The 13,678-nt window shown below is 38.0% G+C and overlaps 2 protein-coding genes across 3 annotated transcripts; one reads left to right on the top strand and one right to left on the bottom strand.

Annotated features, from left to right (window-relative positions):
• Positions 1–839: 839 nt before the first annotated feature.
• On the bottom strand, positions 840–5,752 carry LOC127966610 (zinc-binding protein A33). Of its 2 annotated transcripts, none has more exons than XM_052567721.1 (6): positions 4,529–5,752; positions 4,362–4,457; positions 3,985–4,218; positions 3,311–3,333; positions 3,103–3,221; positions 840–2,346 (listed from the first exon to the last, which is right to left on the bottom strand). In XM_052567721.1, the coding sequence occupies exons 1-6, from the start codon at positions 5,018–5,020 to the stop codon at positions 1,802–1,804; spliced, it is 1,509 nt and encodes a 502-aa protein (XP_052423681.1). In that variant the 5' UTR covers positions 5,021–5,752; the 3' UTR covers positions 840–1,801. The 2 variants fall into 2 exon arrangements, with proteins under 2 accessions (XP_052423681.1, XP_052423682.1); XM_052567722.1 differs by having other exon boundaries at positions 3,103–3,218; positions 4,529–5,751.
• Positions 5,753–9,675: 3,923 nt separating this feature from the next.
• On the top strand, positions 9,676–12,130 carry LOC127966820 (proliferating cell nuclear antigen). The gene is made up of 6 exons (XM_052568098.1): positions 9,676–10,158; positions 10,723–10,820; positions 10,987–11,054; positions 11,140–11,334; positions 11,416–11,539; positions 11,622–12,130. Exons 1-6 carry the CDS (start codon positions 9,938–9,940, stop codon positions 11,696–11,698), a joined length of 783 nt encoding a protein of 260 aa, XP_052424058.1. The 5' UTR covers positions 9,676–9,937; the 3' UTR covers positions 11,699–12,130.
• Positions 12,131–13,678: the final 1,548 nt, after the last annotated feature.

The following is a 13,678-nucleotide window of genomic DNA, read 5'->3' as shown; positions in this document are numbered from 1 at the left end:
CTCATTGGTCTAAAGTCCTCTTTTCAGATAAAAGTAAATTTAGCTTTCCATTTGGAAATCAAGGTCTGGAGAAGTCAGAGATGATTTGGGATGCTCTGGCGTGGCGTCTGCTGGTGTTGTCCCTTGTGTTTTATCAAATCCAAAGTCAATGCAGCCTTCTACCGGGAGAATTTGGAGCAATTTATTCTTCCATCTGCTGACAAGCTTTATGGAGATGCAGATTTTGATATACTGGATTTTTGACTGATTAATCATCCAAATTAAAACAAACAAAAACGAATAAAACTTTAGATGTAATTAATCTAGAATATATAAATTCCGGGTATCTCTTGTTTTTTGAAACCTGTAGTGACGGTCATGTAATGAAACTTAAATGTAAAGATTCTAATATTTATAGAAAGCCTACTTGAATTTTTGACTTTTATGAGCTGTAAGCTCTACCAATGAAAATTATATATATATGTGTGTGTGTGTGTGCATATGTAAAACAACAATCTAACGCTTATCAGTGCGAGCTGCATAGTGATACCTCACAATACAAGATTAAGCGCCATATATTTGAGCTTTCCTGGAAAGGGTTAGTTAGAAAAATTTCAGTGCTAATAAAAGTTGTATTTTCATCCTTTTTAAATAAATCGTGTAGTTTATGTGCATGATTTATTTAAAGCTGTACGCCACACTTCGGAGTTATTCACTGTGATTGCAGGTTTTATTATTATTTTTTTTTATTACTACAATCATAACCTGGTTAGTGATGGTAACTGCATTATTCTTAAGCAGTTAAGAGACGGGAAAGATTTTGTTAAATATTTTCCAGACAGTAAACATGAAGCAGTACATTCTGTTGGTGGTTTTTAATAATTTATTTCATGGATTATACATGTTTGTATGAAAATGATATGAAATCATTAGTCTTGAATATTTTAGACTGTAGTCTGCCTATCACCCTATGACTTGGAGTATATTTTTTCTTTCTCTGCAGGATTTGAATAAGGACCGTGTAGACACAGAGGTCTGTAACATGTGTTAGCATCCAATTTATCTCAGTGAAAGTGGAAGTATGCTTGTATCCATTTTTGGTCACTAATAACTCTTTTGATTGGACGATAGCGCAAGAACATGCATAAACCCCTCACTTGTGATATGATAGTCCTGAGATGTGACGTCAAAGGCATCACAAAGAGGAAAATATAAGTATAATATATAAGGAAATATAATACTCCACTTGTAGGATTATCACTGGTTAAACATCCACTATACTGAAATATATTTTATATATATTTTTATGATTATATGTTGCTTGCCAAAAATATTAAAATACACAGCCAATTTTAAATGACTGTCAATGGGGAAAAAGCTTTCTGGTTTCACAGCAGTGTAGTAACGACATCTACCAGCAGGGGCTGGGTTGACCATGCTGACCAGCCAAATCCTCACCCCTTTGTTTATTACAGAATCGCATAATATCACTGACACATGTAGAATGTATGATATCTGCCAGGTACAGTAATGGGGTAACTTGTGCCTGGTAGTCTAAATTAAATGAATGGCAAATGGTCATAAGCCATGGTTTCCAACCATTTAAAAAAATTTCCTTTGTGCCTCCACTAACCCTCTGTAATGTCAAGACTGTATAGCCATATGCAATTTTGTGTGTCATTTTTTTTTTTTTTTTTGGAATGGCAAGTCTCAGAAAAAAAACTGTATTAACTTAAATTATCCAGGTCCAGCCTAGTGTTTATATAAAAAAGAAAAATGAATATTATTAAAGAAAACATGAAAAAAAAAAAAAAAAAAAAAATCAGATTTTAGGTAGGAATACTTTAAGAGGCTCATTTTCATGCACTTTATCCAGGAAGCCCAGGTTAAAATAAGGGTAGAGGGTCTCGTTGAAGGTGTCCTTGAAGGTGTACAGGTGCGTCATGTTCTCGGCGTTGTAGAAGGACACCAGGCCTCTTTTATAGTCCAGATACACGCCGATCCTCGCTAGTGGCTCTTCCAAAGACAGCAATGTTGGTGGACACGTCCCGGCCATATACTGAACTCCATACGATAGTGAGAGCGTCCAGAAGCCATTGGCAGGCATGGTATTGATGACGCCTTTTCTGGTGACGGACTCACGAGCAACTCCCACGGTCCACACGGTGCTGCTGTACACCTCCACCTCCCAGTAGTGGCGGCCTTTAGTGAACCCTTGACTGCCCAGGAGAGACAGCGCGGCGTTGAATCGCTGTGGATTGTCCTGCACCGCATTGTTAAAGGTCTGGTAGCGCACACAGGTAAGTGAAGATGTAAGACTGAGCCAGGGGTTGGCTGTTTTGGAGTTAAATGTGATGGCTGAGGGAACTAGAAAGGTAAAAAAAAAAGAGTAGCAGAGAAGAGTTAGTTCCAGGAATTCAAATTAGCTGAAAATGTATTTACCCTCTGGTCATACAAGAGGCAGATACTTTTGCTTCTTTAACTGAGCAGATTTTGAGAAATGTATCATTATATCACTTGTTCACATATTGATCCTCTTGTAGTGGATGGGTGCCATCTGATCAAAACACAATAATCCATAAGTAACCACATGACTTCGGTCCGTCAAGTCCTGACTAGTGAAGTGAAAAGCTGCATGTTTGCAAGAAATAAATTCATCATTAATACATTTCTAACTTCAAACCAACTCCATAATCCATAATAATTCCATAATTGTGCCTTAATTATTTTGGATTTTTGTCTGGTATTTTGCCTGGAAGCGATGGTTGAAAGTTAAAAATATCTTAATGGTACATTTGTTTGCAGATTTTCACTTTACAAGACATGGACTAGAGTGGTGTGGATTATTGTGATGTTTTGATCAGCTATTTGGACTCCCATTCTGATGGCGCCCATTCACTACAGAGGATTCACTAGTGAACGAATGATGAAATGCTAAATGTCTGCAACTGTGTTTCAATGAAGAAACAAACAATATTTTTAATGGCCTGAAGGTAAGAACATTTTCAGCGTTTTAAGTTATTCCTTTATTGGAGTTAGTCCTTTAATGTTTATTTACACAGTATGATTCAACATGTGAAAATTCATATTTAACTACATTTTTATTTAAGATCATCTTCAAACCTGGATAGATGCTTCCCTTCAGTGACTTCCACACTCTGTACTGCAGGGGCCCAGCAAAGCGGCCCTCACACAGTCTGGGTGGCGTCAGTGCCGGCTTCTCAAACTTCGGTGGCTGCCTGCTTGAAACAACACAAGCCCAGACCCAAAAATATTTCAAGCACTTCCTCATGAAAATATCAATTGTAACAGATCCATATAGGTCTCTCACCTTTGAAGCAGGCCCTTTATACTCTGCAAAAAAGACAGGAAAAAGGAGATTGATTAAATTGGCTCAGTTCGAGAGGCAGGGACAGAAGTTTTCCACATGAGGTCAGTGTTTGAAATTTAGCTACACCTCATTTTTTCATCCATGACTCTGGGAAAATCCCCTTCTGCTGCACTAATGACATTGTCTTCCTATTGCAAAGGTGAGATCATTACATTGTATCCTGTGTTGACCCAAGTGATATCCCACAGAGCTTTCTATTAGCAGTTAACTACTGAAGTGATTATTTAAGATTTATGTGATATGTATTTTCTTTTCAGATTTTATTTTTTCACATCAATACAATTACTTAAAATGATTAGTATGATATTATATACAACATTTTCATTGCATCTCAAGAATCTGTTTTTATAATGCATTAAACATTGTTACTTGCTTTAAAGGGTCATTCGCACAAAAATCACTGGGAGTCTTAAAGTCTCTGTGCAACTGATTGTAAGTAGGCATTCCTCCTCTACTGCAGTATCCAACTGTATCTATTCTCTTCATGCACATCCATTGCCAACAATCTGATGCTCTAGTTTTGCCTCAAATCACCACCTCCTACTGAAAATAAAAGTCTTTTGGTCTCTTTTGTTCTGCAGACATCTGTCAGTGTGATGTGGCTTTGCACTCACCCTGAGTAGAGTGTACGGATCCTGTTCACTGAGTTTGTCCTCGATGTCATTCATAGCTCTGCGCAGGCGTGATATCTCCACACTGAGCAGGGCCTTGTGCTCATCCAGCCTTATCAGCTCTCGCCGTTCCTCCGTCTTCAGCTTGACCTGCAGGAGTTTCTCTTCCTGGTACAGGAACTGGTGTAGCTCACTGAACTGTGCCTCGATCCTCTGTTTCAGATCTGCAGTGTGGTCCTGGGTACAAAAACAGGAAAATATGAGGTGATGTTTTGCCTCAGAGTGGTTCTTCTTATGGCATCACTGCAAAAACATTATTTTGCAACCTTGATTTTAAATAAGTATTGGAGAATGTGCATGAGGTTTAGTTTCTTTCTTACCTTCAGTTTCTTCACCTCCTCTTCAGTCTCTCTCTCACACTCTAGAGCAGTGTTGAGCTCCTTTTCAAGAGCATTTGCTGAAGTGGTTAAGGAAGCCTGTTCATCAAAACACAATGAGCTTAATGAGCTGAGCTGAGGAAGTTCGAAAACGTGTCTTTGATTCTTACCCGATATCTCTGCTGTGCATCTTGCACGCACACCAGCGTGTGAGCCCGGTGATCCTGAGAGATCCCACACACCAGACACACCAGCTCTTGGTCTTCCTCACAATACAGCTTCAGCTCTTCTCTGTGTCGGCTGCAAACTGGGGTCGGAGGAACCGTGTTTGCTGGCAATCCGGTCAGCCGACCCCCACTCTCCTCGATCCCCTGGCAGTAGCTCTCCACAATGTTGGCTACAATGCGGTTGGGTCTGTAGCTCTGGCCTGGAAAGACTTTCCGGCACTGAGGACAGGAACCAGATCCACCCTGGACTTTTCCACGAGGGCCGCTCCAATAACTCGTAATGCAGGCCTCGCAGAAAGTGTGGTCGCAGGGCAAGGAAACCGGGTGCTTGAACAGGTCCAGGCAGATGGAGCAGGTGAGATCCCTGCTTAGGCGCTGTGCAGAGTTTTTAGACACTCGAGGACTGATTTCAGCCATCAGTTTTTGCTTGTCCATTTTGTCCTACAGGGGAAGATTGTTGGACATCTAGTGTGATCTTCTGTATTGTTCTTCTCTTCGTGTCTTCTCTCCCTGCTCTCTCAGAGTTCTGGCCCTGTCTTTCCTGTTGACTGTGAGAAAGGATAGGGGGAGCTGAGGGGGCGGCTCTTGTCTCAGACTTGATCCTGCTGAAAGTTGGCTGGAGTTGCACATCCCCTCTGCTTTGCTTCAACATGACGTCAGACCTTCAGTCAGGAAACAGAGCCTAGACAGGCACTGTTTATTTTTAGAGAAAGCCCAATCTATGCATTGGTCCCCGTGAAGTGCATTATAAGAAACTTTATTGCACAAACACAGTAACCTGGTATTTATTCAAAACCTTTTAATCTCCTCCTTATGACTGTGCGTATGTCAGCACAGAAAGCTTTGTGAGTAAAACCAGATGTGCCCTACTTTTCCCCCACTTTCGTTTTTAACTTTCATTAGGAATTTAAGTTTATTCAAAATTTGAAAAGATCATTTTTGAGGCATCATATATATATATATTTTTTTTTCAAAGTTTGGTCTCACAACTTCTACCGAGTTACTTTTACAAATTTTATTTAAAAAGCTAATTTTGTAGATATATTTCTATATGCTTTGGCTCACTATGTCCACCCAGTTCATTTTTTATATTCTATTTCCAAATTGAAGAGTAGATATTCTGTTGCATCATTATATTTATCAAAGTTCTGTCTCCCAAAGTCCTCCCAGTTATTTAAATTTAGCCTATTTATATATATATAAAAAAATTATTATTATTTTTTTTATATAAATAGGCTAAATTTCTAATGCCTTAATTTATTGATCAAAATCATTTATTTTTCCTTAATATTTTTTTTCTTTTAATTATTTTAACCTGAATGCTAGTATTGTATTCTTTTATAAGGGCTGTTGTGTTTTCCTGTGTTGCATGCCTCAGTAAAGCAATAATTAGTTTTCTCTCCTAATTGACAATAAAGTGAATCTTGATCCTTTATTAAAATAACCAAATTGGCATTTAGTATTATTTCAGTGTAAAATATTTCGGAAAAATGCTAAAACTGTTTATAGTTGAAAGTGCCATTGTAGTCTGCACATGCCTGCAGCAGTGGCTTCTGTAATCTCAATGGACTGCAAGTTGAAAAGAAAGCATTGGACTTGAAATCCCCACCCATGTTCCCCAGGACCGATCGGCCTACGCTTCCTTCCTCTTCATATTGTTAAGATTCTTTTCCATATATCCTGCACCTCTTCCAAGTTCCCAGAAAAAAAAAAAAACTGAAAAACAGCCTAGCAGATATTTGAATAAACAAAGATTGGATGTGGAGTGTCTCTTGGGAAACACAAAGTCAAAGCCCTGAGGGCTCAGAGTGACTCAGAATTTGGTTTCAGGTCAACTCTGCAGTGATGGTGTTGCAATCTTCACAGGAAACTTGGCAGTCACGATAGGGGCTTTTAAGTTAGAGAGACTTTTACAGTGGTTTACTAGCATTGGGAAATTCCACCCCACTTTGGTTGGGTGGGTTCAGGAGTTTTGGGGCTAAAGTGGGAAAGCAAGAAACCCACAGAACCAGCTGGTAAGCCCTGTGGTTGAGGATTCTGCCTGCAAGATGGGAAAGTGATTGAACTGTTCTCTGATTCGTGTGAGTCAACAGCCTTTCTTGAGTCACCATTTGATCCCATTCCAAAAGCTTTATCGTGCATACTTGAGCAGATGATCTAATATTCCCTACTCTTGTGTGTGTTAGAACATGTTATGGAGGAATGCTTACAAACACACAATTTGAGGTCACACTGTAGATTGCTTTCAGCATTTTTTGCAGGAGACTGCATAAGAATAGCTGTTGTAACATGTTTTAAAGTGTCAGCAGTGTTCTGTACTCACATAGTTCATCTATAAAACAGTTCGACCTATTTTTATATAATTTGTATATGCACTTTTATAACTTTGCATAAAATGGTAAAAATTGAATTGTCCAATGCATCATTCTATCAGATTTCTCAGTGTTCTGAACTAACATAACACAGTTAATCTAAATCTATGTATAATTATTGAACATGCATGTAAATAATCAGCTATATTACTTAGCCCTAGCTGATTAAATTTTTTAACTTTATATTTTCATAGAAATATAGATAACATAATGATAAAAACATACCTCTTGTAAAGTGTTCTGCACTGTCAAAGTTCATCTGTAATATAATTATTATGCATGCACTTTTATAACACACATAGTTCATCTATAATATAGTTCAACCTATTTTCATATAATTATTGTACATGCACTTCACACTCTAACTTTGTATAAATTATGATATAAATAAGCATCTTACAGTCCAAAAATTCTCGAAGAGTTTGGCAGGGTATCCAGCATCTCACCAATTATAGAAGCAGCCCCCAACTGCCACAAGTCTGCCACCACTGTGCCCGTCCCCAAGAAAACGGCTATCAACAGTCTTAATGATTACAGACCTGTGGCTCTCACTTCCACTGTGATGAAGTGTTTTGAGAGGCTGGTACAGACACATTAAATCATCACTTCCTTCCACCTCTAATTAACATAATACAGAGTAACCAGGTCAACTGATGATGCCATCGACACAGCTCTCTATCCCCGGGAACATTTAAGAATGCTGTTTGTGGACTTTAGTTCTGCATTTAACACTATCATTCCCAGCAGAAAGGTCACCAGACTGCTTAGCCTGGGTGTCAGTGATTACATATGTTTCTAGGTAAAGGATTTTAAAAGAAAACCGCACACAGACTGTCAGACTGGAGGGCCATCACTCAACCACTCTGCATCTCAGCACTGGAGATCCACAAAGCTCTGTGTCGAGTCCTCTGTTATATTCATGGCATTCTGGTGTGATTTGCTGTATACTATACACCTGTATCCTGTATTTACTTTTTCGGTATCATTGTTTACATTTTGTTAAATGTACATTTTTGTATGTACAGGTGCTCGTCATATAATTAGAATATCATCGAAAAGTTGATTTCATGAATTCCATTCAAAAAGTGAAACTTGTATATTCATTAATTACACACAGAATGATGTATTTCAAATTTTTATTTCTTTAATTTTGATGATTATAACTGACAACTGAGGAAAATCCCGAATTCAGTATCTATAAAATATTGTGAAAAGGTTCAATATTGAAGACACCTGGTGCCACACTCTGATCAGTTGTGGCAAAACACCTGCAAAGGGCTTTAAATGGTATCTCAGTAGGCTACACAATCATGGGGAAGACTGCTGACTTGACAGCGTCAGAAGCATCTCGCTTCAAAAAGGACTGGACTGCTGCTGAGTGGTCCAAAGTTATGTTCTCTGATGAAAGTAAATTTTGCATTTCCTTTGGATATCAGGGTCCCAGAGTCTGGAGGAAGAGAGAAGAGGCACACAATCCACGTTGCTTGAGGTCCAGTGTAGAGGTTCCACATTCAGTGATGGTTTGTGGTGCCATGTCATCTGCTGGTGTTGGTCCACAGTGTTTTCAACGCAGCCGTATACCAGGAAGTTTTAGAGCACTTCATGCTTCCTGCTGCTGACCAACTTTATGGAGCCTGCACCCAGTGCCAAAGCTACCAGTACCTTGTATTGAGTGCTGTACATGCTCATACTTTTCATGTTCATACTTTTCAGTTGGCCAAGATTTCTTAAAATCCTTTCTTTGTATTGGTCTTAAGTAATATTCTAATTTTCTGAGATACTGAATTTGGGATTTTCCTTAGTTTTCAGTTATAATCATCAAAATTAAAAGAAACAAAGATTTGAAATATATCAGTCTGAATGTAATGAATTAATATAATATACAAGTTTCACACTGAATGGAATTAGTGAAATAAATCAACTTTTTGATGATATTCTAATTATATGATCAGCACCTGTATGTGTTTACTTTCAATGTGAGAGCAAAACATTCTGTTCTAAGCTGATATAATATAGTAAAAAGATATACATAGCTAAAACTGTGTATAATTATTATACACTTTTATGACATCATTTATTTTGTAGTTGATGCAAATTTATTTACTGCAATAACACATACGCACACATGAATAATTGACGTTGGAAATCGTGCCCTCTTGTGGCCGATTGCTGTAGTTCAAAATTCTACATTTCAATAATCATTTGTCACGTTGCAGTAGCATCACATTTGACCAAAGAGTACTGTATATGCTCTTTGTTTTAAAAGGACAGATGGATGGATGGATAGCTATATATATATATATATATATATATATATATATATATATATATATATATATATATATATATATATATATATATATATATATATATATTTTTTTTTTTTTTTTTTTTTTTTTTTTACAAAATCCCAGATATTCATGTCATTTGTAGAATTTATTTTTAATTTCAGCAATTGTTTCTGTACTCAGTTATTTTGAAATTTAATTTCCGTTTTAAACCTACCAAAAATAATTACTACTATTACTACTACTAATGATTAGTAGTACTTATTATTAGTTAACGTTTTGACAAATCGCCTATAAAATATACTGTCTATGCAAATCACAAGGCCACGTACAACTCAACTAAATGCGTATAAAATGACGCCCTCTTGTGGTCAGTGGCTGCACTGTCGTCCGTGTTCCAGGAGGAGTCCAGCTTTACAGGAAATGACGAAGGCAAGAGTGGACCAGTTTATGAAAGTCCCAGCAAAAGCGCGCGCAGTTACATTCAGAGCCTCGAGAGAAGAGAAGACGGGACAGATACGCCTGTGTTTCTTTTAGAGTCATAGGATTCGTACGTGCTACTGCTAAAACAATTTGATAGTCTAAAATTACTGCGTTCCTGCACTAGAAGACGATCAGAAATCCAGACCAAGTTTGTGTTATAACAGGAATTAGATAACTTTTTTCCTCCTCCCATTAAAAAAAGCAGCACAATGTTTGAGGCACGTCTCGTTCAAGGATCAATCCTGAAGAAGGTTCTGGAGGCTCTGAAGGACCTCATCACCGAAGCCTGCTGGGATGTCAGCTCCTCGGGCATCTCGCTGCAGAGCATGGACTCATCTCATGTGTCTCTGGTGCAGCTCACGCTCCGGAGCGATGGCTTCGACTCCTACCGCTGCGACAGAAACCTGGCCATGGGTGTGAATTTGAGCAGGTAACGATAACCTCACTGATGGAAATTATGAGAGTTTAGTAGAGAGTTTATTTGTCATGTTACCGCTTACATCGTGAAAGCTGAACATGTCTGTTCATGCCCGGCTGCGCGAGGAGCCCGCCATTTGTAAGATGTAAAAATGGGTTTTATTCCTTTCACGATGATTAGTATTGTTTAAATGCATCCCAAATAACTGCAGTTCAAAAAGGTTTAACGTTAGTAGCATTTGGCGCGTAGAGTATTTCCTGCATTCTCCCCTCACTGCTGAGCGTGACGTCATTTCCCCGCGCTCAAGCTGGTTGGCGCGAAAAAGAGCCGGGTTGCTGAATGACAATAAGACTTCATGAGACAATAAAAACTTCCTAAAAAAATACGTGGACTAATTTTTTTTTACTGACCGTCAAATATTCGAGTGTATAATAATAGTTTTAAAAGAGAAAGTATTGTTGTTGTTTTTTTTGTTACAGCGTGAATTGATTTGATTCAGAATACAATTCTATTTGTTTCAATAAAAAGTGCTAAAACTGATTGTTTTATTCTAATTATTTTATGCTTGTTTTCTAGCATGTCAAAGATTCTGAAGTGTGCTGGAAATGAAGATATCATCACACTTAGGGCAGAAGACAATGCAGACTCTTTGGCACTTGTCTTTGAAACCCTCAGTGAGTTCAGAAGACTTTAATATACTTAGTTGTTACATATTTATCTTAAATCTATGAAAAAGTTACAATTTGCCTATGCCTTATCTGTTTTTCTGGCTATATGTTATTGATATTTTGCTGTGAGTTATTATATTAGAGCACACTGAACTTTTGAATATGTTTTCAGATCAGGAGAAAGTGTCCGACTATGAGATGAAACTGATGGATCTGGATGTGGAGCAGCTTGGCATTCCAGTAAGAATTATTTTACAAATACTGGTGTCAATGTGCATGTTGTTGTTGTTTTTTTTTAATCCTTTCATTCTCTTTTTCACTTCAGGAGCAGGAATACAGCTGTGTGGTGAAGATGCCCTCTGGTGAATTTGCCCGAATCTGCAGGGATCTGTCACAGATCGGTGATGCTGTCATGATCTCTTGCGCCAAGGATGGTGTGAAGTTTTCGGCTAGTGGAGAGCTGGGCACAGGCAACATCAAGCTCTCACAGACCAGCAATGTCGACAAGGAGGAAGAAGCGGTAACATTACCAAGAAATGTCGGGTGTGGCAGTTGTGAGTTTGTGTCATGAAGGTAATTCACAATGCTGTGTTCTCTACAGGTGACAATTGAGATGAATGAGCCAGTGCAGCTTATCTTTGCATTGAACTACCTGAACTTTTTCACCAAGGCCACTCCTCTGTCCAAGACAGTCACACTCAGCATGTCTGCAGACATTCCGCTAGGTATGATGCATGCTCTCATAATCATATTAAATTGATTTTTGAGTTGAAACCATTTAAATGGTTGTCCTTTTTTACTTTGCAGTGGTTGAGTACAAGATTGCAGATATGGGACACGTCAAATACTACCTGGCACCCAAGATTGATGAAGAAACATCCTAAATCCAAAGTACAAGACTGAAATCTGTCTTTGGCAGCGTTTCGATCTGCATATCAGAAATTATTTCAATAGATGTTTTGGGAAAATGCATTTTACTACTATGTGCCTGCGGTGGTTTCCAGTTCAATGGATTCACAATTCTGTAACCTTAAGCCATTTCATGTGATTGGCAGATATATGGGCACACTTAAACAATAGTAGTTTGATATTTGGCTTTATCAGGTGCTGTGGGCTGAATCTAGGGTTGTTAAAGACCATGCACAGACTCAACTTTGTTTCAGTCTCATTTGCTCTGTCTTTGTGCCTGTCTTCCTCCTTGACTCCACTTCAGGTTTTTGTCCAACTGCTCATTCCAGTGTGTAGATAATTCTGTAAATATACTTAATTGGACACTGTTCATCCAGTCAACCATTAATAAACATTTTTGTAATGATGGTTCTCTTCTGTGTTTCTTAGGTCATAATGTTCTTGATGTTTAAAAGAATGTTAAAATCTTATTCAATTATTCTTTTAAATATAAAACAACTTGTAAAATGTAATATTATAAAAGTTTTGATAATTCTGTTTGGAACAATGTGAACTTAGTTTGGCCACTAGAGGGAGCCAGAGTAGCAGACTTTGAAAGTGAAAAGTGACGTGACATTCAGCCAAGTATGGTAACCCATACTCCGAATTCGTGCTCTGCATTTAACCCATCCGAAATGCACACACCCCTGGAGCACTGAGCAGCCATTTATGCTGGGGCACCCAGGGAGGGGTTCGGTGCCTTGCTCAAGGAAACCTGAGTCGTGGTATTAAAGGTAGAGAGAGAACTGTACATGCACTCCCCCCACCTACAATTTCTGTGGGCCCGAGACTCGAACTCACAACCTTTCGATTGCGAGTCCAACTCTCTAACCATTAGGCCACGACTTCCCTGTAATGCTGCAGTAACGTTTGCAATTTTTTACTTCTGTTTTGTAAAAAGGAAAATACGTTTTTTTTTTTTTTCTAGAGGAAGTCTCAGAAACAGCATTTTCATTTTGTCTAAATGGTTCCACAAAGAACCTTTAACATCTGAAGAACCTTCATTTCACATAAGGCTCCTTGTTGCGAAAGAAGGTTCTTCAGATTGTTAAAAGGTAAGGAAGAGATGGTTCTATTAAAGAACCTTTGAATGGTTCTTTATGGAACCATAAATGGTTCTTCTACAGCATTGCTCTGAAGAACCTTTTGAAGCACCTTTGTTTTTTAGGATGAGGGTATGTCACCAATATGCTGCTGATGTATTTGTGTAAACCAAATTGTTGAACACACTCTTCGATAGCATTTATGGTGTTATCATATGTTACTGTACATGGTTATCATGGCATTATCCTTTTTTGCATTTAGCATGTTTTTTTCCTGATACCACCTGATAACCCTTGATTTATCAGACACTTTTCCTCATGATCGTGAATGTTTGGTAAATTGCAAACTTTTGTGAACAGCCTGGATCCTTAATCTTTATGCATCTTGTGGTTAAATTGGACATAAGGTGTATTACTTAAAAAATTAATGGAAAAAAAAAAACATGCAAACATTCTCAATTCGGGCAAATACACCTCTGTGGTTGCTGGAAGCAATGTTCAAAAACCATTGTGATGCAAAATGCCAGCCAAAATATTGACTGACTAGCCAGTTATAGTTGTGGTGAATTGAGATCACTTGACTAGTTTGGATTGATCTGAAAGCTACATAAGAAAAAAAAAAGCCAGTATGTCGATTTGATCACATTCTATTAGATGACAGAGAAATTTGTAAGATATACCTTTGCTGTTTTCAGTTGTGTAGTTTTATTTTCTCCCATGAAGAATTAAAATGATTTTCTCCCAATTACATGTAATAGATAATTTTGAAGTAAAATATAGAAACTGGCAGAGAATATAAAGAATGTTCAGGTTTAGTGATATCCGGTTCGCGAATGAATCATTAGATTTAACCGGTTCTTCTTGAACCAGTTC

The sequence above is a fragment of the Carassius gibelio genome, chromosome B10 (genome assembly GCF_023724105.1).
Source record: "Carassius gibelio isolate Cgi1373 ecotype wild population from Czech Republic chromosome B10, carGib1.2-hapl.c, whole genome shotgun sequence".
Taxonomy (NCBI): domain Eukaryota; kingdom Metazoa; phylum Chordata; class Actinopteri; order Cypriniformes; family Cyprinidae; genus Carassius; species Carassius gibelio.
This window is presented reverse-complemented; position numbering and strand designations above follow the sequence as displayed.

Bases quoted from the DNA above. Each gene is read 5' to 3' on its own strand.
- LOC127966820 (XM_052568098.1), top strand. From the start codon at position 9,938: ATGTTTGAGGCACGTCTCGTTCAAGGATCAATCCTGAAGAAGGTTCTG. The intron at 11,335-11,415 runs GTAACATTACCA...TGTTCTCTACAG, and splicing joins TCGACAAGGAGGAAGAAGCG to GTGACAATTGAGATGAATGA. The intron at 11,540-11,621 runs GTATGATGCATG...TTTACTTTGCAG, and splicing joins GTCTGCAGACATTCCGCTAG to TGGTTGAGTACAAGATTGCA.
- LOC127966610 (XM_052567721.1), bottom strand. From the start codon at position 5,020: ATGGACAAGCAAAAACTGATGGCTGAAATCAGTCCTCGAGTGTCTAAA. The intron at 4,458-4,528 runs GTAAGAATCAAA...TTTGATGAACAG, and splicing joins ATGCACAGCAGAGATATCGG to GCTTCCTTAACCACTTCAGC. The intron at 3,334-3,984 runs GTGAGTGCAAAG...TCTTTTTTGCAG, and splicing joins ATCCGTACACTCTACTCAGG to AGTATAAAGGGCCTGCTTCA.